Consider the following 25,078-nt stretch of genomic DNA (forward strand, 5'->3'; position numbering starts at 1 on the left):
CGAGAAGGATGAGGGAATATAAGTAACCTGTAAAAAGAATTTCTGGATTAGCTGAGGTTGGAAATGGAAAAGAAGAGAAAGATGGAAAAGATACTAAAAAGGTATCTAAGAAAGTGAATTAAAAAGTAATGGAAGTGGCTGCGCGTGGTGGCTCATGCCTGTAATCCCAGTAGGCAGATCATGAGGTCAGGAGATCAAGAGCATCCTGGCCAACATGGTGAAACCCTGTCTCTACTAAAAATACAAAAATTAGCCGGGCATGGTGGTGCATGCCTGTAATCCCAGCTACTCAGGAGGCTGAGGCAGGAGAATTGCTTGAACCAGGGAGTTGGAGGTTGCAGTGAGCAGAGATCGCGCCATCACACTCCAGCCTGGTGACAGAGCAAGACTCTATCTCAAAAAAAGAAAAAAAAAATAGCTGAGTGTGGTGGCACATGCCTGTAGTCCCAGCTACTTGGGAGGCTGAGTCAGGAGAATCGCTTGAACCCGGGAGGCGGAGGCTGCAGTGAGCCAAGATCGCGCCACTGCACTCCAGCCTGGCGACAGAGCAAGATTCTGTCTCAAAAAAGAAGTAATGGAAGCACTGACAGAAGCAATCACAGCACTGACAAAAATGTTCAATGGAATTACATAAAGTGCTTAGTGCCATCTCATTAGTAGGTATTCAATAAGTGTTTCTTAAAAAAAAAAAAGCTTCATTAAGATAAAATCTGTATACTATGCATTTTACCCTTTAAAGTGTACAATTCAATGATTTTTAGTATATTCATAGAGTTGTGACTATAATATCTACACAACCTAATTTCAGAATACTTTCATTACCCTCACTCCCCACCCCACCCATAAGCCACAGGCAAGCTGTAATACATTTTCTGTCTCTATATATTTGCCCATTTTAGACATTTCACAATAACGGAATCTATACAATATGTGGTCTTAATAAATGCTTCTTGAATATTACTCAGAACGTTCAAAAGGAACATCACTAAGAAACTGAAGAGTTTATGAGGCATTACTGCGAGAAGATGACATCAATCAACAACTGGAGATGAAAATGACCAATTGAAGATGCAACTAAAGGTTTATGCAATGCATTATCTTTTCCAATTCCAAGATTCTAGGTCATCTAGGTAGAGAAGAAACTGAAATAATAAGGGAAGATGAAATTCCCAAAGAAAATGACTGCATAGCACAAAGAGCCGATTACATTTAAGACCTTAATTTACGAACTGGATAAAGAAATGGAGGAGAAAGAATAGCCAGAGAGGCAAGAGAATTAGAACATCATTGCAAAGTCTTAGCAGAGGAGCCATCTGTGGTGTAGAAAGCTACAGAGGTTAAGGAGGAGGAAAACTGGAAAAGGGATTTAGTAACATTAGAGAGCTGAGTGTCAATGGTATGTGTGTTTGGTGCAGAAGAGAAGTTAAAAATTTCAAATAGAGAAAATATGGAAGAACGGACATAGTCTAACCTTCGTAGGGTTTTGAGAAGGATAAAAGGCAAATGTCTGAGTAAAGTACTGAAAGAGTACAAAGTGGTTTTAAATATAAGGTAAAATTATTTCTATGCATTCCTCATACATAGTCTCAAGTAATGAAATAGTAAAAAAAATTATAAGGACTTATTTTCTTTAAAGTGAGACCTATCAAAAAGTCTTTATCATTTAAAACATAGGTGTTATTCCCAAGGTCTCAATATCATGTTTGAATACATATAAAATATATCAAAATTACACATATCCAAGACAAAATAAAACTTTAAATAAACAAATAAAAACACTAATTTACCTTCCTCTATGTAATGATTTTTTTTTTTAAAGCTGTGAAAACAGACATGGGAATTCTACAGGAAGAAGTGTAGCTAAAACAACTGGGCAGTTACAAATCCTAAATGACTCCTAAACCTGATAACTAACTTGAGTAAAGTTTCAAGATACAGACTGGGTGTGGTGGCTCACGCCTGTAATCCCGAACTTTGGGAGGCCAAGGCAAGTGGATCACTTGAGGTCAGGAGTTAGAGACCAGACTGGCCAACATGGCGAAATCATCTCTACTAAAAATACAAAAAAAATTAGCCAGGTGCCACATCTGTAATCCCGGCTACTCAGGAGGCTAAAACATGAGAATTGCTTGAACCCAGGAGGTAGAGGCTGCCGTGAGCCAAGATCACACCACTGCACTCCAGCCTGGGCAACAGAGTGAGATTCTGTCTCAAAAAACCAACAAAAAGTTTCAAGATACAAAATCAACATACAAAAATCAGTAGCATTTCTAAACACCAACAACGTTCAAGCTGAGAACCAAATAAAGAACCCAATCCCATTTACAATAGACACACACACACACACACACTCCTACACACATCCAGAATACATTTAACTAAGAAGGTGAAAGAACTCCATAAGAAGAATTGCAAATCACTGATGAAAGAAATCACACATGACACAAAGAAATGGAAAAACATCCACAATCATGGATTAGAAGAATCAATATTGTTACAATGACCATACTGCCCAAAGCAATATATAGATTCAATACAATCCTATCAAATTACCAACATCATTTTTCACAGAAGTAGAAAATACAATTCTAAAATTCATATGGAACCAAAAAGAGCCTGAATAGCTAAAGCAATCCTAAGCAAAAAGAACAAAGCCAGAGGCATCATATTGCCTGACTTCAAACTATAGTGCACAGTGGCTCACACCTGTAATCCCAGCACTTTGGGAGGCGGAGGCGGGCGGATCACTTGAGGCCAGGAGTTAGAGACCAACCTGGCCAACATGGTGAAATCCCGTCTCTGCTAAAAATACAAAAATCAGCCAGGCGTGGTGGCTCACGCTTGTTAGTCCCAACTACTTGGCTGTCTGAGGCATGAGAATCACTTGAACCTGGGGAGGCTGAGGGTGCAGTGAGCCGAGATTGTGCCACTGCACTCCAGCCTGGGCGTCAGAGCAAGATTCTGTCTCAAAAAAGAAAAAAGACTATGGTAAGCAAACAGCATGGTAACCAGTACAAAAACAGACCAATGGAACAGAGAACCCAGAAATAATGCCACACACCTACAACCAACTGATCTTTAACAAAGCTGACAATAATGAACAATGGGGAAAGGACACCCTATTCAATAAATGGTGCTGGGTAAACTGGCTAGCCACATGCAGAAGAATAAAATTGACCCCTACTTCTCACCATATACAAAAATTAACTCAAGATGGATTGAAGACTTAAATGTAAAACCTCAAACTACAAAAATCCTAGAAGAAAATCTAGGAAATACTCTTCTAGACATTGGCCTAGACAAAGAATTTACTACTAAGACCTCAATAGCAAATGGAACACAAACAAAAATTGACAAATGGGACTTAAAGAGCTTCTGCATAGCAAAAGAAACACTAAACAGGCTGGGCGTGGTGGCTCATGCCTGTAATCCCAGTACTTTGTGAGGGCTGATCATTTGAGGTCTGGAGTTCAAGGCCAGGCTGGCCAACATGGTCAAACTCCATCTCTACTAAAAATACAAAAATTAGCCAGGCATGCTGGTGCACGCCTGTAATCCTAGCTACTCAAGAGGCTGAGACAGGAAAATTGTGTGAACACGGGAGGCAGAGATTGCAATGAGCTGAGATTGAGCCACTGCACTCCAGCCTGGGTGACAGAGTGAGACTCTCTTTCACAAAAGAAAGACAGGAAGACAGAAAGACAGACAGACAGAGGAAAGACAGGCAGACAGACAGACAGACAGAAAGAAAGAAAGAAAGAAAGAAAGAAAGAAAGAAAGAAAGAAAGAAAGAAAGAAAGGAAAAAGAAAAGAAAGAGAGAATAAACAGAGTAAAGAGACAATCTACAGGATGGGAGAAAATATGTGCAAACTATGCATCTGACAAAGGACTAATATCCAGAATGTATAAAGGACTTAAACAAATCAACAAGAAAAAAAAACAACCCCATTAAAAAGTAGGCAAAGGATATCAACAGACACTTCTTGAATGAAGACATACAAGCAGCCAACAAATGGAAGAAAACTCAACATCACCAATCAGAGAAATGCAAATCAAAACCACAATAATTCCCATCTCACACCAGTCAAAATGGCTATTATTAAAAACTCAAAAAACAACAGATGTTGGCAAGGATGCAGAGAAAATGGAATGCTTATATACCGTTGATGGGAATGTAAATTTGTTCCACTTCTGTGGAAAACAGTATGGAGATTTCTCAAAGAAGTAAAAATAGACCTTCCATTCAACCCAGCAATCCCCCTATACTGGGTATCTAACCAAAGCAAAAGAAATCATTTTATCAAAAAGACACCTGCACTCATATGCTTATTGCAGCACTAGTCACAATAGCAAAGTCACAGAATCAACCTAAGTGTCCATCAATAGTAGACTGAATAAAGAAAATGTGATACATATACACCACGAAATACTACATCACCTAAAAAATGAAATTATGTCCTTCGTAGCAACATAGATGCAGCTGCACGCCATTATCCTAAGTGAATTAACACACAAACAGAAAATCAAATACTGCATGTTCTCACTTAGAAGTGGGAGCTAAACAAAGGGTTCACACAGACATAAAGATGGAAACAGACACCAGGGACCCAAAAGGGAGGGAGGGAGAAGAGCAAAGCTTGAAAAACTATTGGGTACTATGTTCACTATTTGGGTGATGGGTTCAATACAAGCCCAAACCCCAGCATTATGCAACATAACCATGTAACAAACCTGCACATGTTCCCTCTGAATTTATAATAAAAAATTAAAAAACAAAACAAAAACCTAAGAGATATATATGAATAAAATGTACATACCACATAATAATTTTACTTCTATTTATTAACAGGCTAATATCCTTCATATCAAAAAAAAAATTTAGAGTATATTTAAAAATCCAAATTTTAAAAATGAGGCTGACTCTTTAACTCATGAAAGCCTTCAGTTAAAATGATTTTAAAATATTCCCTTTTTACTGAAGTTTAAAATGTGATGCAATTTTCTAAAATGTACCTATGCATAACTTTTAATTGTAAAAAGTAATCCTCAGAGAGCAAACTCATACAATAACGATAAAATGGCTTCAGGTTACACCAAATTATAGCAAAATAGGAAAATGAGAACTTTACATCACGTTCACTATAAAAATTTAGACATAAAATTTCACTTACTTTTTTGAACATAACTAGTGAGATGACTGCTGATGCTGTGAAAAGTGCTGCTATGATTATCATCATGATTCCAACAGGAATATTTTGGTTGAGACCAGTAAGGGATGAAATCCAACCACTAAAAAGTAATAAAAAGTGTAATTAGGCAAAAGTTGATGTAAACTTTTTAAAAATAGCATAATATCTAACACATATTCAACACTTACCAGCCAGGCAATATTCAAGTTCTTTATGTGTATTAGTGCATTTAATTCTCACAACCCACCCAATAGGATAAATGCTGTTTTAAATCCCCATTTGACAAATGAGGAACTGAGACATTCAGTAATCTGCCTGAGGTCACACAGCTTATAAATGGCATAGTCTAAATTCAAAAGCAAACCAAACTCCAGAGTTTCAAGTGTTTAATTCCAGACTGTACATTTTTTAAGCTGTATATTTTTTTAGCTTATGAGTTTTGAATTTATTATTACTCTTTTTTTTGAGACAGAAGCTCGCTCTGTTGCCCAGGCTGGAGTATAGTGGCGTGATCTCGGCTCATTGTAATCTCCGCCTCCTGGGTTCAAGCGATTCTCCTACCTCAGCCTCCTGAGTAGCTGGGATTACAGGTGCGTGCCACCACGCCTGGCTACTTTTTGTATTTTTAGTAGAGATGGGGTTTCACCATGTTGGTCAGAAGGGTCTCGAACTCCTGACCTCGTGATCCACCTGACTCAGCCTCCCAAAGTGCTGGGATTATAGCGTGAGCCACTGCACCTGGCCTATTACATTTTTCTAAATGTTTATTTTCAATTCTGCTGAATTATGAAAGAAAATATTTATAAACCATATATCCAACAAAGGATTCACATCTAGAATATACATAACTTTCAAAGCTCAACAGAATACAAAAATTAAGAAAATGGATAAAAGACATGAAGAGACACTTTACTAAGAGGATATAAAGACGACAAATAAGCAAATGAAAAGATGTTCAAAACCACAATGAGATATCACTACACACCTATTAGGATGGCTAAAATAAAAAGTAATAACCACTAAATGCTGGTGAGGAAGTGGAGACTAAATTGCTCATAATTGTTGGTGGGAGTGTAAAATAGTACAAGCATTCTAGAAAACAGTTTGTCTGTTTCTTTAGAAAACTAAACATGCAGAGAGGAGCCAAGATGGCCGAATACGAACAGTTCCGGTCTACAGCTCCCAGCGAGAGCAATGCAGAAGACGGGTGATTTCTGCATTTCCATCTGAGGTACCAGGTTCATCTCACTAGGGAGTGCCAGACAGTGGGCGCAGGCCAGTGGGTGCCCGCACCGTGCACGAGCTGAAGCAGGGCGAGGCATTGCCTCACTTGGGAAGCGCAAGGGGTCAGGGAATTCCCTTTCCGAGTCAAAGAAAGGGGTGACAGACGCACCTGGAAAATCGGGTCACTCCCACCCGAATATTGCGCCTTTCGGACCAGCTTAAAAAACGGCCCACCACGAGATTATATCCTGCACCTGGCTCGGAGGGTCCTACGCCCATGGAGTCTTGCTGATTGCTAGCACAGCAGTCTGAGATCAAACTGCAAGGCGGCAGCGAGGCTGGGGGAGGGGCACCCGCCATTGCCCAGGCTTGCTTAGGTAAACAAAACACCGGGAAGCTCGAACTTGGTGGAGCCCACCACAGCTCAAGGAGGCCTGCCTGCCTCTGTAGGCTCCACCTCTGGGGGCAGGGCACAGACAAACAAAAAAGTCAGCAGTAACCTCTGCAGACTTAAATGTCCCTGTCTGACAGCTTTGAAGAGAGCAGTGGTTCTCCCAGCACGCAGCTGGAGATCTGAGAACGGGCAGACTGCCTCCTCAAGTGGGTCCCTGACCCCTGACCCCCGAGCAGCCTAACTGGGAGGCACCCCCCAGCAGGGGCACACTGACACCTCACACGGCAGGGTATTCCAACAGACCTGCAGCTGAGGGTCCTGTCAGAAGGAAAACTAACAAAAAGAAAGGACATCCACACCAAAAACCCATCTGTACATCACCATCATCAAAGACCAAAAGTAGATAAAACCACAAAGATGGGGAAAAAACAGAACAGAAAAACTGGAAACTCTAAAATGCAGAGCGCCTCTCCTCCACCAAAGGAACGCACTTCCTCACCAGCAACGGAACAAAGCTGGATGGAGAATGACTTTGACGAGTTGAGAAAAGAAGGCTTCAGACGATCAAATTACTCTGAGCTACGGGAAGACATTCAAACCAAAGGCAAAGAAGTTGAAAACCTTGAAAAAAATTTAGAAGAATGTATAACTAGAATAACCAATACAGAGAAGTGCTTAAAGGAGCTGATGGAGCTGAAAACCAAGGCTCGAGAACTACAGGCAGAATGCAGAAGCCTCAGGAGCCGATGCGATCAACTGGAAGAAAGGGTATCAGCAATGGAAGATGAAATGAATGAAATGAAGCGAGAAGGGAAGTTTAGAGAAAAAAGAAAAAAAAGAAATGAGCAAAGCCTCCAAGAAATATGGGACTATGTGAAAAGACCAAATCTACGTCTGATTGGTGTACCTGAAAGTGATGCGGAGAATGGAACCAAGTTGGAAAACACTCTGCAGGATATTATCCAGGAGAACTTCCCCAATCTAGAAAGGCAGGCCAACATTCAGATTCAGGAAATACAGAGAATGCCACAAAGATACTCCTCGAGAAGAGCAACTCCAAGACACATAATTGTCAGATTCACCAAAGTTGAAATGAAGGAAAAAATGTAAAGGGCAGCCAGAGAGAAAGGTCAGGTAACCCACAAAGGGAAGCCCATCAGACTAACAGCAAATCTCTCAGCAGAAACTCTACAAGCCAGAAGAGAGTGGGGGCCAATATTCAACATTCTTAAAGAAAAGAATTTTCAACCCAGACTTTCATATCCAGCCAAACTAAGCTTCATAAGTGAAGGAGAAATAAAATACTATACAGACAAGCAAATGCTGAGAGATTTTGTCACCACCAGGCCTGTCCTAAAAGAGCTCCTGAAGGAAGCACTAAACATGGAAAGGAACAACCGGTACCAGCCGCTGCAAAATCATGCCAAATTGTAAAGACCATCGAGGCTAGGAAGAAACTGCATCAACTAACGAGCAAAATAACCAGCTAATATCATAATGACAGGATCAAATTCACACATAACAATATTAACTTTAAATGTAAATGGACTAAATGCTCCAATTAAAAGACACAGACTGGCAAATTGGATAAGGAGTCAAGACCCATCAGTGTGCTGTATTCAGGAAACCCATCTCATGTGCAGAGACACACATAGGCTCAAAATAAAAGGATGGAGGAAGATCTACCAAGCAAATGGAAAACGAAAAAATGCAGGGGTTGCAATCCTAGTCTCGGATAAAACAGACTTTAAACCAACAAAGATCAAAAGAGACAAAGAAGGCCATTACATAATGGTAAAGGGATCAATTCAACAAGAAGAGCTAACTATCCTAAATATATATGCACCCAATACAGGAGCACCCAGATTCATAAAGCAAGTCCTGAGTGACCTACAAAGACACTTAGACTCCCACACAATAATAATGGGAGACTTTAACACCCCACTGTCAACATTAGACAGATCAATGAGACAGAAAGTTAACAAGGATACCCAGGAGTTGAACTCAGCTCTGCACCAAGCAGACCTAATAGACATCTACAGACCTCTCCACCCCAAATCAACAGAATATACATTTTTTTCAGCACCACACCACACCTGTTCCAAAATTGACCACATACTTGGAAGTAAAGCACTCCTCAGCAAATGTAAAAGAACAGAAATTATAACAAACTGTCTCTTAGACCACAGTGCAATCAAACTAGAACTCAGGATTAAGAAACACACTCAAAACTGCTCAACTACATGGAAACTGAACAACCTGCTCCTGAATGGCTACTGGGTACATAACGAAATGAAGGCAGAAATAAAGATGTTCTTTGAAACCAACGAGAACAAAGACACAACATACCAGAATCTCTGGGATACATTCAAAGCAGTGTGTAGAGGGAAATTTATAGCACTGAATGCCCACAAGAGAAAGCAGGAAAGATCCAAAATTGACACCCTAACATCACAATTAAAAGAACTAGAAAAGCAAGAGCAAACACATTCAAAAGCTAGCAGAAGGCAAGAAATAACTAAGATCAGAGCAGAACTGAAGGAGATAGAGACACAAAAAACCCTTCAAAAAATTAATGAATCCAGGAGCTGGTTTTTTGAAAGGATCAACAAAATTGATAGACCGCTAGCAAGACTCACAAAGAAGAAAAGAGAGAAGAATCAAATAGACACAATAAAAAATGATAAAGGGGATATCACCACTGATCCCACAGAAATACAAACTACCATCAGAGAATACTACAAACACCTCTACGCAAATAAACTAGAAAATCTAGAAGAAACGGATAAATTACTGGATACATACACCCTCCCAAGACTAAACCAGGAAGAAGTTGAATCTCTGAATAGACCAATAACAGGCTCTGAAATTGTAACAATAATCAATAGCTTACCAACCAAAAAGAGTCCAGGACCAGATGGATTCACAACCTAATTCTACCAGAGGTACAAGGAGGAACTGGTACCATTCCTTCTGAAACTATTCCAATCAATAGAAAAAGAGGGAATCCTCCCTAACTCATTTTATGAGGCCAGCATCATCCTGATACCAAAACCAGGCAGAGACACAACCAAAAAAGAGAATTTTAGACCAATATCCTGATGAACATTGATGCAAAAATCCTCAATAAAATACTGGCAAACCAAATCCAGCAGCCCATCAAAAAGCTTATCCACCATGATCAAGTTGGCTTCATCCCTGGGATGCAAGGCTGGTTCAATATACGCAAATCAATAAATGTAATCCAGCATATAAACAGAACCAAACACAAAAACCGTATGATTATCTCAATAGATGCAGAAAAGGCCTTGGACAAAATTCAACAACTCTTCATGCTAAAAACTCTCAATAAATTAGGCATTGATGGGACGTATTTCAAAATAATAAGAGCTATCTATGACAGACCCACAGCCAATATACTGAATGGGCGAAAACTGGAAGCATTCCCTTTGAAAACTGGCACAAGACAGGGATGCCCTCTCTCACCACTCCTATTCAACATAGGGTTGGAAGTTCTGGCCAGGGCAGTTAGGCAGGAGAAGGAAATAAAGGGCATTCAATTAGGAAAAGAGTAAGTCAAATTGTCCCTGTTTGCACATGACATGATTGTATACCTAGAAAACCCCACTGTCTCAGCCCCAAATCTCCTTAAGCTGATAAGCAACTTCAGCAAAGTCTCAGGATACAAAATCAATGTACAAAAATCACAAGCATTCTTATACACCAGTAACAGACAAACAGAGAACCAAATCATGAGTGAACTCCCATTCATAATTGCTTCGAAGAGAATAAAATACCTAGGAATCCAACTTACAAGGGACGTGAAGGACCTCTTCAAGGAGAACTACAAACCACTACTCAAGGAAATAAAAGAGGATACAAACAAATGGAAGAACATTCCATGCTCATGGGTAGGAAGAATCAATGTTGTGAAAATGGCCATACAGCCCAAGGTAATTTACAGATTCAATGCCACCTCCACAAAGCTACCAATGACTTTCTTCACAGAATTGGAAAAAACTACTTTAAACTTCATATGGAACCAAAAAAGAGCCCGCATTGCCAAGTCAATCCTAAGCCAAAAGAACAAAGCTGGAGGCATCACACTACCTGACTTCAAACTATACTACAAGGCTACAGTAACCGAAACAGCATGGTACTGGTACCAAAACAGAGATACAGATCAATGGAACAGAACAGAGCCCTCAGAAATAATGCCGCATATCTACAACTATCTAATCTTTGACAAACCTGAGAAAAACAAGCAATGGGGAAAGGATTCCCTATTTAATAAATGGTGCTGGGAAAACTGGCTAGCCATATGTAGAAAGCTGAAACTGGATCCCTTCCTTACACCTTATACAAAAATCAATTCAAGATGGATTAAAGACTTAAACGTTAGACCTAAAACCATAAAAACCCTAGAAGAAAACCTAGGCATTACCATTCAGGACATAGGCATGGGCAAGGACTTCATGTCCAAAACACCAAAAGCAATGGCAACAAAAGACAAAATTGACAAATGGGATCTAATTAAACTAAAGAGCTTCTGTACAGCAAAAGAAACTACCATCAGAGTGAACAGGCAACCTACAAAATGGGAGAAAATTTTCGCAACCTACTCATCTGACAAAGGGCTAATATCCAGAATCTACAATGAACTCAAACAAATTTACAAGAAAAAAACAAACAACCCCATCAGAAAGTGGGCGAAGGACATGAACAGACACTTCTCAAAATAAGACATTTATGCAGCCACAAAACACATGAAAAAATGCTCACCATCACTGGCCATCAGAGAAATGCAAATCAAAACCACAATGAGATACCATCTCACACCAGTTAGAACGGCAATCATTAAAAAGTCAGGAAACAACAGGTGCTGGAGAGGATGTGGAGAAACAGGAACACTTTTACACTGTTGGTGGGACTGTAAACTAGTTCAACCATTGTGGAAGTCAGTGTGGCGATTCCTCAGGGATCTAGAACTAGAAATACCATTTGACCCAGCCATCCCATTACTGGGTATATACCCAAAGGACTATACATCATGCTGCTATAAAGACACATGCACACGTATGTTTATTGTGGCATTATTCACAATAGCAAAGACTTGGAACCAACCCAAATGTCCAACAATGATAGACTGGATTAAGAAAATGTGGCCCATATACACCATGGAATACTATGCAGCCATAAAAAAGGATGAGTTCATGTCCTTTGTAGGGACATGGATGAAATTAGAAATCATCATTCTCAGTAAACTATCACAAGAACAAAAAACCAAACACCGCATATTCTCACTCATAGGTGGGAATTGAACAATGAGATCACATGGACACAGGAAGGGGAACATCACACTCTGGGGACTGTTGTGGGGTGGGGAGAGGGGGGAGGGATAGCATTGGGAGATATACCTAATGCTAGATGACGAGTTAGTGGGTGCAGTGCACCAGCATGGCACATGTATACATATGTAACTAACCTGCACAATGTGCACATATACCCTAAAACTTAAAGTATAATAAAAAAAAAAACAAAAAAAAAACTAAACATGCAACATCCATATAACCCAATAATTACACTCTTGGGCATTTATCCCAGAGAAATGAAAATTATGTTCACACAAAAATCTATTCACAAATTTCATGGCAGCTTTATTTGTAATAGTCCAAAACTGGACACAATACTGATGCCCTTCAAGTGGTGAACAGTTAAATAACCTGTGATACATCCATATCATAGAATACTACTCAAAAATAAAAAGGAGGGCAGACATGGTAGCTCACGCTTGTAATCCCAGTATTTTGGAAGGCTGAGGCGGGCGGATCACACGAGGCCAGGACTTCAAGACCTGCCTGGGCAACATGGCGAAACCATGTCTCTACTAAAAATAGAAAAATTAGCTGGGCTGGGTGGCAGGCGCCTGTAATCCCAGCTACTCGGGAGGCTGAGGCATGAGAATCACTTGAACCGAGGAGGTGGAGGCAGTGAGCTGAGATCAAGCCACGGCACTCCAGCCTGGGTGATAGGGCGAGACTCTGTCTCAATCAATCAATCAATCAATTAGAATAAACTACAGATAAACATAACAACCTGGATAAATCTCCAGAAAATAACACTGAGGGGAAAAAAGCCAAAGGTTGTAGACTATGATTCCACATCTATAACCTTCTTGAAACGACAAAACAGCAGAAATGAAGAACACATTAGTGATTGCCAGGGGTTAAGGAGTGGGAAAAGGGGAGTTTTGAGTGTGGCTATGAAAAAGCAACATGAGGAATCCTCTGGTGATGAAAATGTGCTGTATCTTTACTATCAATGCCAAGATCTTGGTATTTATATTTTACTATAGTTCTACAAGATTATTACCATTGGGTGAAACTGGATAAAGGGTACCTGAGATCTCTGTGTTATTTATTATGATTGTATGTGAATCTATGATTACCTAAAAGTAAAAAGTTTAACCTAAAAAATCTGAACTACATGAGGGTCTATCTTAAAACAGGTCAATTCTGTATGCACCCTCATTAGCAGACTCTTTGTACGCTATTTAGTCACATACATGCTGTTATGCTCAATTTTAGCATTTTCCCTATGTCTGTGCTAAAAAGCGAAAGAAATTACCTCAATTTCACGAGAATTAAAAAAACCTCGTGCTGTTAAAGTAAGCAGTATATTTTTAATTAAACATTTAAAACATTTCCTTTCCCTAAAATACCAAAAACTAGACACTATTTAAAATAATAATAAAAACTACTTTATCTGAGAACTGATTTTAAATATCTATATAAATTTTCTGCATGTATTTATGCCCATTAGGAGCTCTGCAGAACTGCCAGGAGTTGTCTAACTGCCAATCACTTCTCCACTTCAGTAGCAGAATACTAAATGTAAGTCCTCAACGCATTCTAATTAAATGCTAATTTCAATTTTGGTTTAATGTACACAGTGGAACAAAGTTGCATCACACATGCTTCTGACATGTAAGAATACAGCCGAATGCAAGTCAGTATAAAAGAAAGAAGAGAGGAACAGATAATTTTAGAGATGTGTACTCTTCCACCCACCATTTCACTCAAGGAATGTTTGCATCAGAATGTAAAGAGAGACCTAAATCTGCTATTACCTCCTAGCCTGGGTCCAGACAGTCTCCATTTCTGAGGTCCCCCACTGAATGAGCCATGAGAATGATTCGATTGTTTAAAGATATACGTATATACGTATGTGCAGTGATTCTACCTTTCAAAGACAAGTGTCCATGTATATTCGTATATAAAAATATATCTGTTTGTATACCTAAAATAGGGCTTTATACATAATAGGTATCCCTTTTCCTTAAAATCCCTGAAGCTCTTTCCTGTCCCTTCCACATTCCTTGGTCCCTCTATCTCTCTGACCACCTCAGTCTCTTTTGCAGTCTTCCTCTTAGCGCCCTTACATACATGTTTTATTTAAACTAGATAAAATGTGCTGTTTTTAAAGATGGGAACATAATCTTGAAAGACACAGATTTGTCCAAAGTTTATGCCTTATGATATTTTAAAATTGTATTTTTAAAACAATTTTTGCTTTTATTTAATTTTTCTAATCGGTTTATCTGTGTTAGCTAGATTAGGAAGCCAAAAATTATATTACAATATTAGATTAAAGCTGAAAACTAGTAAAAAAAAAAAAAAAAAAAAAAAAAAAACTTACCAATTGCCCCAGTTATGAAATCCTGCAGCTTGGAGTACATGTACAGCAAACTGACAAATATAGACGAAGAAGAATACAAAGAATCTAAATGAACTGTCACTCCTTTGGAAAAAAAAAGAAAGAAAGAAAAAAGCGGGTTAGGAAGAGAGAAAGAAGGGGGAAAACGTCATTTTTCTCATTATCTTTACATTTACCTGCAGAATGACATTCAAACCTTAAAAGCACAAACAAAAAAAAGTGGCAACCACCTGAGGCCTCAAGTTAACAACATTGTAATAACTTATGTGAACTCGTCATGCTAACACTAGATATCGTTATTCTAACCTCACTTTGTCCTTTCAATTTACAACTGCACCACAATCCCTCTTGACAAAAAAACTTACTCATTTTCTTCTTTTATTAAACAGCATCACAGAATTACAATCAACACACAATGAATTGCAAATATTTAAAATATCGCTTTAATAATTTTTGACATATTTATATACTTGATTCCCCAATCACTATGATGAGCATATCCCCAAAGTTTCCTTGAGCCCCTTGGTAGCCCCACCCTACCCACTGTTTTTCTGTTACCATAGTTTGACTATTTTATAGAATTTTATATAAATGGGATCATATATTATGTAGTCTTTTTTCCTTGTCTGGCTTATTTTACTCAGCACAACTATTCTGAGATTCACCCAGTTTTGTGGCATGTATCAAAAGTTCATTCCTTTTCATTGCTGAGTAGTATTCCACTGTGTAAATATACCACAGTTTATTCATTCAGTGTTGGGACATTTAGGTTGTTTCTAGTTTTTTATTACTATAAATAAAGTTATTATTGTTATTATTCATAATAAAGCTATTATTAATAGTCATGTACAAGTCTTCCCATGAACATATATTTCCTTTTTCTCTTAGGTAAATACCTACAAGTGGGAAGGCTGGAAGATATCATAGGTATACGTTTAACTTTTTAAGAAACTGCCAAACTGTTTTACAAACAGGTTGTTCTATTTTTATTTACATTTTCTTTTTTTTTTTTTTTTTTTTTTGAGATGGAGTTTTGCTCTATCTTGCCCAAGTTGGAGTGCAATGGCGCAATCTCGGCTCACCACAACCTCTGCCTCCCAGGTTCAAGCGATTCTCCTGTCTCAGCCTCCCGAGTAGTTGGGATTACAGGCATGGGCCACCATGCCCAGCTAATTTTGCATTTTTAGTAGAGACGGGGTTTCTCCACGTTGGTCAGGTTGGTCTCGAACTCCCGACCTCAGGTGATCCGCCCGCCTCGGCCTCCCAAAGTGCTGGGATTACAGGCATGAGCCACTGTGCCCAGCCTGGTTGTTCTACTTTTCATCCCCACTGGCAGTACATGAGTATTCCAGCTCCTCCACATCTCATTAACACTTGTTACGGTCTTTTTAATTCTAGCTATTGTAATAGCTGTATAGTGATATCTTACATGGTTTTAATTTGCATCTTCCTAATAAGTAATGTTGTTGAGCATCTTTTTATGTGCTTTTTGTCATATATAGATCTTCTTTCATGTACTAATTAAAATATTTTTCTGATGTTGTAATTAGATTGCTTTTTCCTTTATCATTGAGTTGTGAGAGTTTTTAAAACTATATTCTAGAAATACAAGTCCTCTTTCAGATATATCCTTGACAAAGATTTTCTCTCCGTCTGTTGCTTGTCTTTTCATTCTCTTAAGAGTGTCTTTTGGGAGCTGGTGTAATGGCTCACACCTGTAATCTCAGCTATTTAGACACTGAGGCAAGAGGACTGCTTGAGGCTAGGAGTTTGACATGAGCCTGAGCAACATGGTGAGACACCCATCTTTATTTAAAAAAAAAACAAACAAAAAAAAAAACAAAAGGAAAGAGGAAGAGGAGGAGGAGAAGAAGGAAGAAGAAGAAGAGGAGGAAGAAGAGGAAGAAGTAGTAGTAGCAGTAGTGGAGGAGGAGGGGGAGGAAAGGGGAGGAAGGAGGAGGAAGGAGGAGGAGGGGAGAGGAGGGGGGAGGAGGGAGGAGTGGAAGAGGGGAAGGGGGAGGGGGAGAGGAGGGGGAAGGGGGAGGGGGAAAGGAGGAGGAAGGGGAGGAGGAGAGGAGGGGGAAGGGGGAGAAGGGGAGGAGGGGGGAAGGAGAGGGGGAAAGGAGAGGGGAGAAGAAGAGGGGAGGAGGAGAGGAGGGAGGAGTAGAGGACGGGGGAGGAGGGGAGGAGAGGGAGGACAGGGAAGGAGGGGGAAGGAGGAAGGAGGGAAGAAGGGGGAAGGGGGCAGGAGGGAGAAGGGGGAGGAGGGAGAAGGGGGAGGAAGGGGTAGGGGAAGGGGGGCAGGGGAGGAGGGGAGGGGAGGAGGGAGGGGAAAGAAGGGAGGGGAGGGAGAGGGGGAGGAGGGAGGAGGAAGAAGAAGAAGAAAGTTTCTTTTGAAAAGGAGTTTTGCCTTTTTACAAACCCCAGTGTATTCACGCTTGTTCTTTTATATATCTTGATTTTACTGTTGTTTCTGAGAAATCTGCCAAAGCCAAGGATGCAAAGATTTTTTTTTTCCTGTTTTTTTCTAGGAGTTTTCTATTTTCAGTTTTACATTCAAGTCTATGTTCTTTTTTGAGTTAATTTTTTAAAATATCATATCAAGTATGAAGTTCTTTTTTGCATATGGTTATCCAATTGTTCCAGCAGCATTTCTTAAAAAGACTGTCCTTTCTGCATTACATTCCCTTTGTACCTTTCTCAAAATTAGTAGTCTGTCTATGGCTGGGTTTATTTCTGGGCTTGCCATTCTCTCCCACTCTTCTATTTGTCTACCTTTTTGTCAATATTATACTATTTTGAAGTTTTCTAGTAAGTCTTCAAATTAGGTGGTGTTAGTCCATCAACTTTATCGTTCTTTTTCAAAGTTGTCTTGACTATTTTAAGGTTTTTACATTTCTATAACCAGTATAAAACATGGCAATGAGTTAACATGAATACATTAAAGCAGTGGTCCCCAACCTTTTTGGCACCAGGGACCTGTTTCGTGGAAGACAATTTTTCTACGTATGGTGGGGTGGGATGGTTTCAGGATGAAACTATCTCAGATCATCAGGTATTAGATTCTCACAAGGAGCATGCAACCTAGATCCTTTGCACACGCAGTTCACAATAGGGTTTGTGCTCCTATGAGAATCTAATGCCACTGTTGATCTGACAGGAGGCAGAGCTCAGGTGGTAATGCTCGCTAGCTGGTGCTCACTTCCTGCTGTGTGGCCCAGTTCCTAACAGGTCACTGGCCAGTACAAGCCCACAGCCCAGGGGTTGGAGACCCCTACTCTAGAATCAGCCATTTCCCCTGAGTCACAAAAGAGCAAATTTTAATGGTTCATTAATAATGTTTTCTATGTCAGTCAGATTTAAACTAAATGGTTCCACATCTTATTGCATCAGTACTATATTACACCAAAGCTGGTATTAACGACCATACAGCTGAGAAAAAATTATTAATGAAAAATAACCAATATCAAAATCTACAATATAAAATGCTATTTTTATAATACTGAATAGAAATCCTATGTATGACTCATATCTCCAGGGATACTATAGAACATATCACTTTTAATACTAATTTTTCTTTTACTATTTTGAAACAGACACTTCTAAAGTATATTTCTATTTCCCTGTCCCTCGCAAAGAATGAAGAATATAACTTAATATTATATTTTTTTCACTTAGAGTTTTTACTTCTATTTTGTGTGCCAAGAAACCAGACTATTAAAATATTTTACATTATAAATATATAAAATATGTGCTCTAAAAAGGGGCTGAATAATGTCTACAGCCTTCACAACAGCTATGTCCATTACCTTGTTCCACATTCTTAGACACATTCTAGAAGCTGAAACTGCCTAACTGTAATTTCTAGTTAAGAAATCTATTAGAAGATACTGAATATGTTTTAAAAATTAAGAAGTCCTACTCAAAAACTATTTCTAAAATATTGCTTTCAAATACAAATGGAGGTATGTTAAAACTAGTCCACCTTCCTCTTTCTGTATGTACAGTTAGTACACACAAATGCACAGTTAGTGTACAAAACTGATCCAATGAAAACCTCAAAGTTTACTTTTGTCTAGTTTTATTTTAAATAAAGCTAAATAAAACATATTAAGCAGGTTAAATATCATTCTCAATAGATTGTATTTATTTCATTTTACCAACTTTTCTATTTCTGAATAAGGAGACAATAAAATTCATTTGATTGCACACTGACCATTAATACTAATAATTATTTTAAAACACTTCAAAGTTCTCTAAGATATAAACTCCATATCCCAGCACTTACTTAACTACCTAGACTCTTATCTCCAAGAGAGCACAAATCTTCCTTTACCTGAGCTGTCCAAATTACTGCAAATGCAAAATCAGTCAAATTCAAAACAAACTGAAGCAATACAATCATCACGTGAATATCAAGTTCCTTTCAGATGCTTGAGGGAAGGGCAAGGAAAAGCTGAGGAGCTCTGGAATAGCCAGAAGACCCCCAGGAGAGCTGTACCCTAGCCAGAATCAGAAAAGGTCCAGGAAAAAAAAAAAATACATCGTCAGGGGAAGAAGAACTTCTATTGGCATTCAGAAGGTGGGTCTTGTGTGCAGGAAGAGACCAGAAAGCAGACTGTTTAAATCAGCTTGAACACAGCCATTTTAAACCAAACAAAGAACAGAAATACAGATTTAAAAATAAAAACACTATACATTGATTTAACCTATGTGAATTAAATTTTAATCTGCCTCAGTTTATGATAAAGTATTTATGGTATCATGGATATTTATTCATAATAAATCCACCTAAGTAATGTATTTTCTCATCAGAATACATAAATAAAAGCTCTCTACTACTTGCCATCCTGCTCTTTCAGATCAAAGCCTACTGGAAAACTGAATTTCAAATAAGCAAGTAGTTTTTGGTTTAATGTCTTCTACAGTCAAGCTGCAGCACAATTTTAATAGAAAAGTTCTTCCCTGAAGTATGATAATAAATCTCAGAAAATAAGCTTATTTGATCTTGTAAAGTTTATTTCACATGCCAAATTAATACCAGAGATATTAATTACAACTACCATTTGCTGGGATGGGAAAAGACAAAGTATTTCATTATTTCAAAGGGCTAAGATGGGGGGACACAAGTTAACTAAAGCACACCACTAAATGTATTTAACTCTGGCAACTCAACATAGCAGATAAGAGAACATGAATTTACAGATTTGGGTTTGAATCCAGACTCTCCCACTTAAAGTTGTGTAACTTTGGGCAAAGTATTAAGCCTGAGATTTTCCATTTGCAAAATGGGGGTAACAGTGGAACATGCTTTTATATAAATAAAATACTGCAGGTAAAGTGCTTAGCTGGGAATGCATAGGCACACAGAAAGCAACTGATAAACATTACTTGTTGATACCTGTATTACACTCATGTAATACTGTATCAAAATAAACTGTTTTGCTCACAGAAGTAATATCCTGCTCACAGAAGTGGCATTAGGCTGTTGATAAGATACTGAAAATTTCATGGAACTTGGTTGCTAACAATCACGACTACTAGAATCAAGTAATACAAGAAATTATTGATGGTGTACAGGCATTAGAATAAAAAGAAACTGATAGAATTTGGCTGTGTCCCCACTCAAATCTCATCTTGAATTGTAGCTTCCAGAATCCTCACATGTCATGGGAGGGACCTGGTGGCAAGTTACTGAATCATGGGGGCAGATTTTCCTGTGCTGTTCTCATGAAAGTGAGTAAGTCTCACAAGATTGCATGGTTTTATAAAGGGCAGTTCCCCTGCACACACTCTCTTGCCTGCCACCATGTAAGACATACCTTTGCTCCTCCTTCCCCTTCTGCCATGATTGTGAGGCCTCCCCAGCCATGTGGAACTGTGAGTCCATTAAACATCTTTTTCTTTATAAATTACCCAGTCTTGAGCACTTCTTCATAGCAATATGAAAATGGACTAACACAGAAACCTAAGAAGTACAGGTGCTTTTCTTGTCTTATTTGGGGGCTCCAAAACTGTCTAAACCAGCCCCATATTCCCTCTTTAGTAACTTTATGCTGAAATGAATTCTTTCTCCAGAATAGGGAGTCTATTAGTAGGCTTGAAAGGCAGCACTATGAACTGCCCCTTACCACAACAGTGCAAAAAAAATTTGCATATGTGTTTTTTTGGAAGAAGATTCGAAAATTCTAAATTTATAATAGAGTCTATCTCTTAAAATCTATTAAGAGCTGGGCACAATGGTTGATGCTTGTAATCCTAGAACTTTAGGAGCCAAGGTGGGAGGATCGCTTGAGCTCAGGAGTTCAAGACCAGCATGGGGCAATATAGTAAGACCTCATCTCTATTAAAAATAAGAAAAATTAGGTGTAGTGGCACATGCCTGCAGTCCTGCCTATTTGGGAGGCTGAGGCAGGAGGATCATTTGAGCCTGGAAAATAAAGCAGCAATGAACAATGGTTGTGCTACTGTATTCCAGCCTGGGTGACAGAATGAGACCCTATCTCAAAAAAAAAAAAAAAAAAAAAAAAAGCAAAACCACTCACTAGTCTGGCTAAAAAAGCACAGGACTGGAATGAAAGAGACTCTGAACTCTCTTCTTCCCACCTATGCTTTGTCAAAAGCACAGGGGACAATGAAAAAGCTCACATTACATGAAGTTTTAAACCTGAACAATATCAAACCTAGACCACAACCTTGGTGCAAACTCTGAATCCTCTATACTTAACAGACTTAATAATAGCTAACATTTTTTGAACATTATTTGCCAAGCACTATGTCAAACACATGTATTGCCCATTCAAACCTTACAACACCCACGTGAGGCACACTAATATTGACTCTATTCTACGGATGAGCAAACAGATTTAGAGAGGTCAAATAATCCAAATACATAGCTGGTAACAGAAATGCTGCGACTTATCTGTGCATCTATTAAGCTAAAATTCTTTTTTTTTTTTTTTTTTTTTTTTGAGACAGAGTCTAGCTCTGTTGCCCAGGCTGGAGTGCAGTGGTACGATCTCAGCTCACTGCAAGCTCTGTCTCCAGGGTTCATGCCATTCTCCTGCCTCAGCCTCATGCATAGCTGGGACTACAGGCACCCACCACCACACCCAGCTAATATTTTTGTTTTTGTATTTTTAGTAAAGACAGGGATTCACCGTGTTAGCCAAGATGGTCTCGAACTCCTGACCTCATGATCCAGCTGCCTTGGCCTCCCAAAGTGCTGGCATTACAGGCATGAGCCATGGCACCCAGCCTTAAGCTAAAATTCTTAACCAAGTGATAAAACTACCTCTAAGATAATATTTCAATTCCATCATCACCAAGAAATTTAATTATCAAGGAATAGAACACCACTAGCTAAAGTAAATTAACCCCAAATGCTCAATGCAGTGTTTCTTATATATAGGAGAATATAACAACTAAAATCTCACATTTGAATTGACACTCAATGTAGAAAGCTTAAACAGACAAACTCAGCCATTAGATAACCATTTTCAAATTACCTTTGAACAAAAAACTTAAATAAAAGGAAAACGGAAATCAACATTGATTAGATCCTAGGTCACAAATGGACTGTTTCCAAGCTATTACATAGGCTATGCTCTTATAAAACAAAACTCAGCCGGACGCGGTGGCTCACACCGGTAATCCCAGCACTTTGTGAGGCAGAGGGAGGCAGATCACCTGAGGTCAGGAGTTCGAGACCAGCCTGGCCAACATGGTGAAACTCTGTCTCTACTAAAAATATAAAAATTAACCAGGCATGGTTGTGGACACCTACTCGGGAGGCTGAGACAGGAGAACTGCTTGAACCCAGGAGGCTGAGGTTGCAGTGAGCAGAGATCGAGCCACGGCACCCTAGCCTGGGCAACAGAGAAAGACTCTGTCTCAAAACAAACAAACAAACAAAAAACTCAAACATTTTTCTGCAAATAAGCCTCCATGACACCTATCTGAACAGAGAATACTAAACAGTACAAGTTTGAGTTTTCAAACATCTAGAATACCACATCATGAAACTATTTATCATGCTTTTTTCCTTTTTTCTTTTTTTGAGACAAGGTCTTACTATGTCACCCAGTCTAGAGTGCAGTAGCATGATCACAGCTCACTGCAGCCTCAACCTTTTGGGCTCAATCAATCCTCCCACCTCAGCCTCCCGAGTAGCTGGGACTACAGGCACATGCCATGACAACCGACTAATATTTGTACTTTTTGTAGAGATGAGGTTTCACCATGTTGCCCAGCCAGGTCTCAAGCACCAAGCTCAAGCAATCCTCTCCTCTTGGCCTCCCAAAATGCTGGGATTATACACATGAGCCACCACACCCAGTCACCTTTTTTCTTTGAGACAGAGCCTCACTCTGTTGCCCAGGCTGGAGTGCAGTGGCTCAATCTTGGCTCACTGATCTCGGCTCACTCCACCTCCCAGGTTCAGGCAATTCTCTTGCCTCAGCCTCCCAAACAGCTGGCATTATAGGCATGTGCCACCATGCCTGGCTAATTTTTGTTTTGTTTTGTTTGTAATTTTAGTAGAGACGGGGTTTTGCCACATTGGTCAGGCTGGATTCAAACTCCTGACATCAGGTAATCCGCCTGCCTCGGCCTCCCAAAGTGCTGGGATTACCGGCATGGGCCAGCATGCCCTGACCCAGCCACCTTTTTACTAATACCACTTGAAAAGTTTAATATTAATTCTCTTGATGGTCCTATCACTCTTACACTTGAAATTTCCTAACGATTTTAATCATATACTTTGAAACATCATTTTCCCCCCTAAACTCTTCACTAAAGTGTTAACATAACTTCAAACCCTAAATCAACCATCAAAACTTTATAGTGATCCGTTCGAAGACGGCCAAATAGGAACAGCTCTGGTCTGCAGCTCCCAGCATGATTGACACAAAAGACAGATGATTTCTGCATTTCCAACTGATGTACCTGATTCATCTCACTGGGACTGGTTGGACAGTGGGTGCCACCCACCGAGGGTGAGCCGAAGCAGGGCAGGGTGTCACCTCACCTGGGAAGTGAAAGGGGTCAGGGAATTCCCTTTCCTAGCCAAGGGAAGCCATGACAGATGGTACCTGGAAAATCGGGACACTTCCACCCTAACACTGTGCTTTTCCAATGGTCTTAGCAAACGGCACACCAGGAGATTACATCCTGTGCATGGCTCAGAGGGTCCCACGCCCACGGAGCCTTGCTCACTACTAGCACAGCAGTCTGAGATCAAACTGCAAGGTGGCAGCAAGGCTCGGAGAGGGGCGTCCACCATTGCTGAGGCTTGAGTAGGTAAAGAAAGCTGCTGGGAAGCTCGAACTGGGTGGAGCCCACCACAACTCAAGGAGGCCTGCCTGCCTCTGTAGACTCCACCTCTGGGGGCAGGGCATAGCTGAACAAAAGGCAGCAGAAACTTCTGCAGACTTCAATGTCCCTGTCTGACAGCTTTGAAGAGAGTAGTGGTTGTCCTAGCATGGAGTTTGAGATCTGAGGATGGACAGACTGCCTCCTCAAGTGGGTCCCTCACCCCTGAGTAGCCTAACTGGGAGGCACCTCCCAGTAGGGGCCAACAGACACCTCATACAGCCAGGTGCACCTCTGAGACGAAGCTTCCAGAGGAAGGATCAGGCAGCAACATTAGCCGTTCTGCAATATTTGATGTTCTGCAGCCTCCGCTGGTGATACCGAGGCAAACAGTCTGGAGTGGACCTCCAGCAAACTCCAACAGACCTGCAGCTGACAGTCCTGACTGTTAAAAGGAAAACTAACAGAAAGGACATCCACACCAAAATCCCATCTATACATCACCATCATCAAAGACCAAAGGTAGATAAAACCACAAAGATGGGGGAGAAACCAAAGCAGAAAAGCTGAGAATTCTAAAAATCAGAGCGCCCCTTCTCCTGAAAAGGAACACAGCTCCTCACCAGCAAGGGAACAAAGCTGAACGGAGAATGACTTTGACGAGTTGAGAGAAGAAGGCTTCAGACGATCCGTAATAACAAACTTCTCCGAGCTAAAGGAGGATGTTCAAACCCATCACAAAGAAGCTAAAAACCTTGAAAAAAGATTAGACGAATGGCTAACTAGAATAAACAGCATAGAGAAGGCCTTAAAAGGACCTGATGGAGCTGAAAACCACGGCACGAGAACTATGTGATTCATGCAAAAGCTTCAGTAGCCAATTCGATCAAGTGGAAGAAAGGGTATCAGTGACTGAAGATCAAATGAATGAAATGAAGTGTTGGAGAAAAAAAGAGTAAAAAGAAATCAACAAAGCCTCCAAGAAACATGGGACTATGTGAAAAGACCAAATCTATGTCTGATTGGTGTACCTGAAAGTGACGGAGAAAATGGAACCAAGTTGTATAACACACTAAAGGATATTATCCAGGAAAACTTCCCCAACCTACCAAGGCAGGTCAACATTCAAATTCACGAAATACAGAGAACGCCACACAGATACTACCCGAGAAGAGCAACTCCAAGACACATTATTGTCAGATTCACCAAGGCTGAAATGAAGGAAAAAATGTTAAGGGCAGC

General features: G+C 39.8%; 1 protein-coding gene across 1 annotated transcript in view; it reads right to left on the reverse strand.

Moving 5' to 3' along the window:
- SCAMP1 (secretory carrier membrane protein 1) overlaps window positions 1-25,078 on the reverse strand; it is a 121,042-nt gene that overhangs the window by 13,708 nt on the left and 82,256 nt on the right. Inside the window, exons 7-8 of the mRNA XM_004058654.4 lie at window positions 14,507-14,608; window positions 5,173-5,290 (exon numbers count right to left, since the gene is read on the reverse strand). Coding sequence (XP_004058702.1) covers window positions 5,173-5,290; window positions 14,507-14,608 — 220 coding nt within the window. The remainder of the gene's footprint in view (window positions 1-5,172; window positions 5,291-14,506; window positions 14,609-25,078) is intronic.

This window comes from Gorilla gorilla, chromosome 19 (assembly GCF_029281585.2).
Source record: "Gorilla gorilla gorilla isolate KB3781 chromosome 19, NHGRI_mGorGor1-v2.1_pri, whole genome shotgun sequence".
Classification (NCBI taxonomy): domain Eukaryota; kingdom Metazoa; phylum Chordata; class Mammalia; order Primates; family Hominidae; genus Gorilla; species Gorilla gorilla.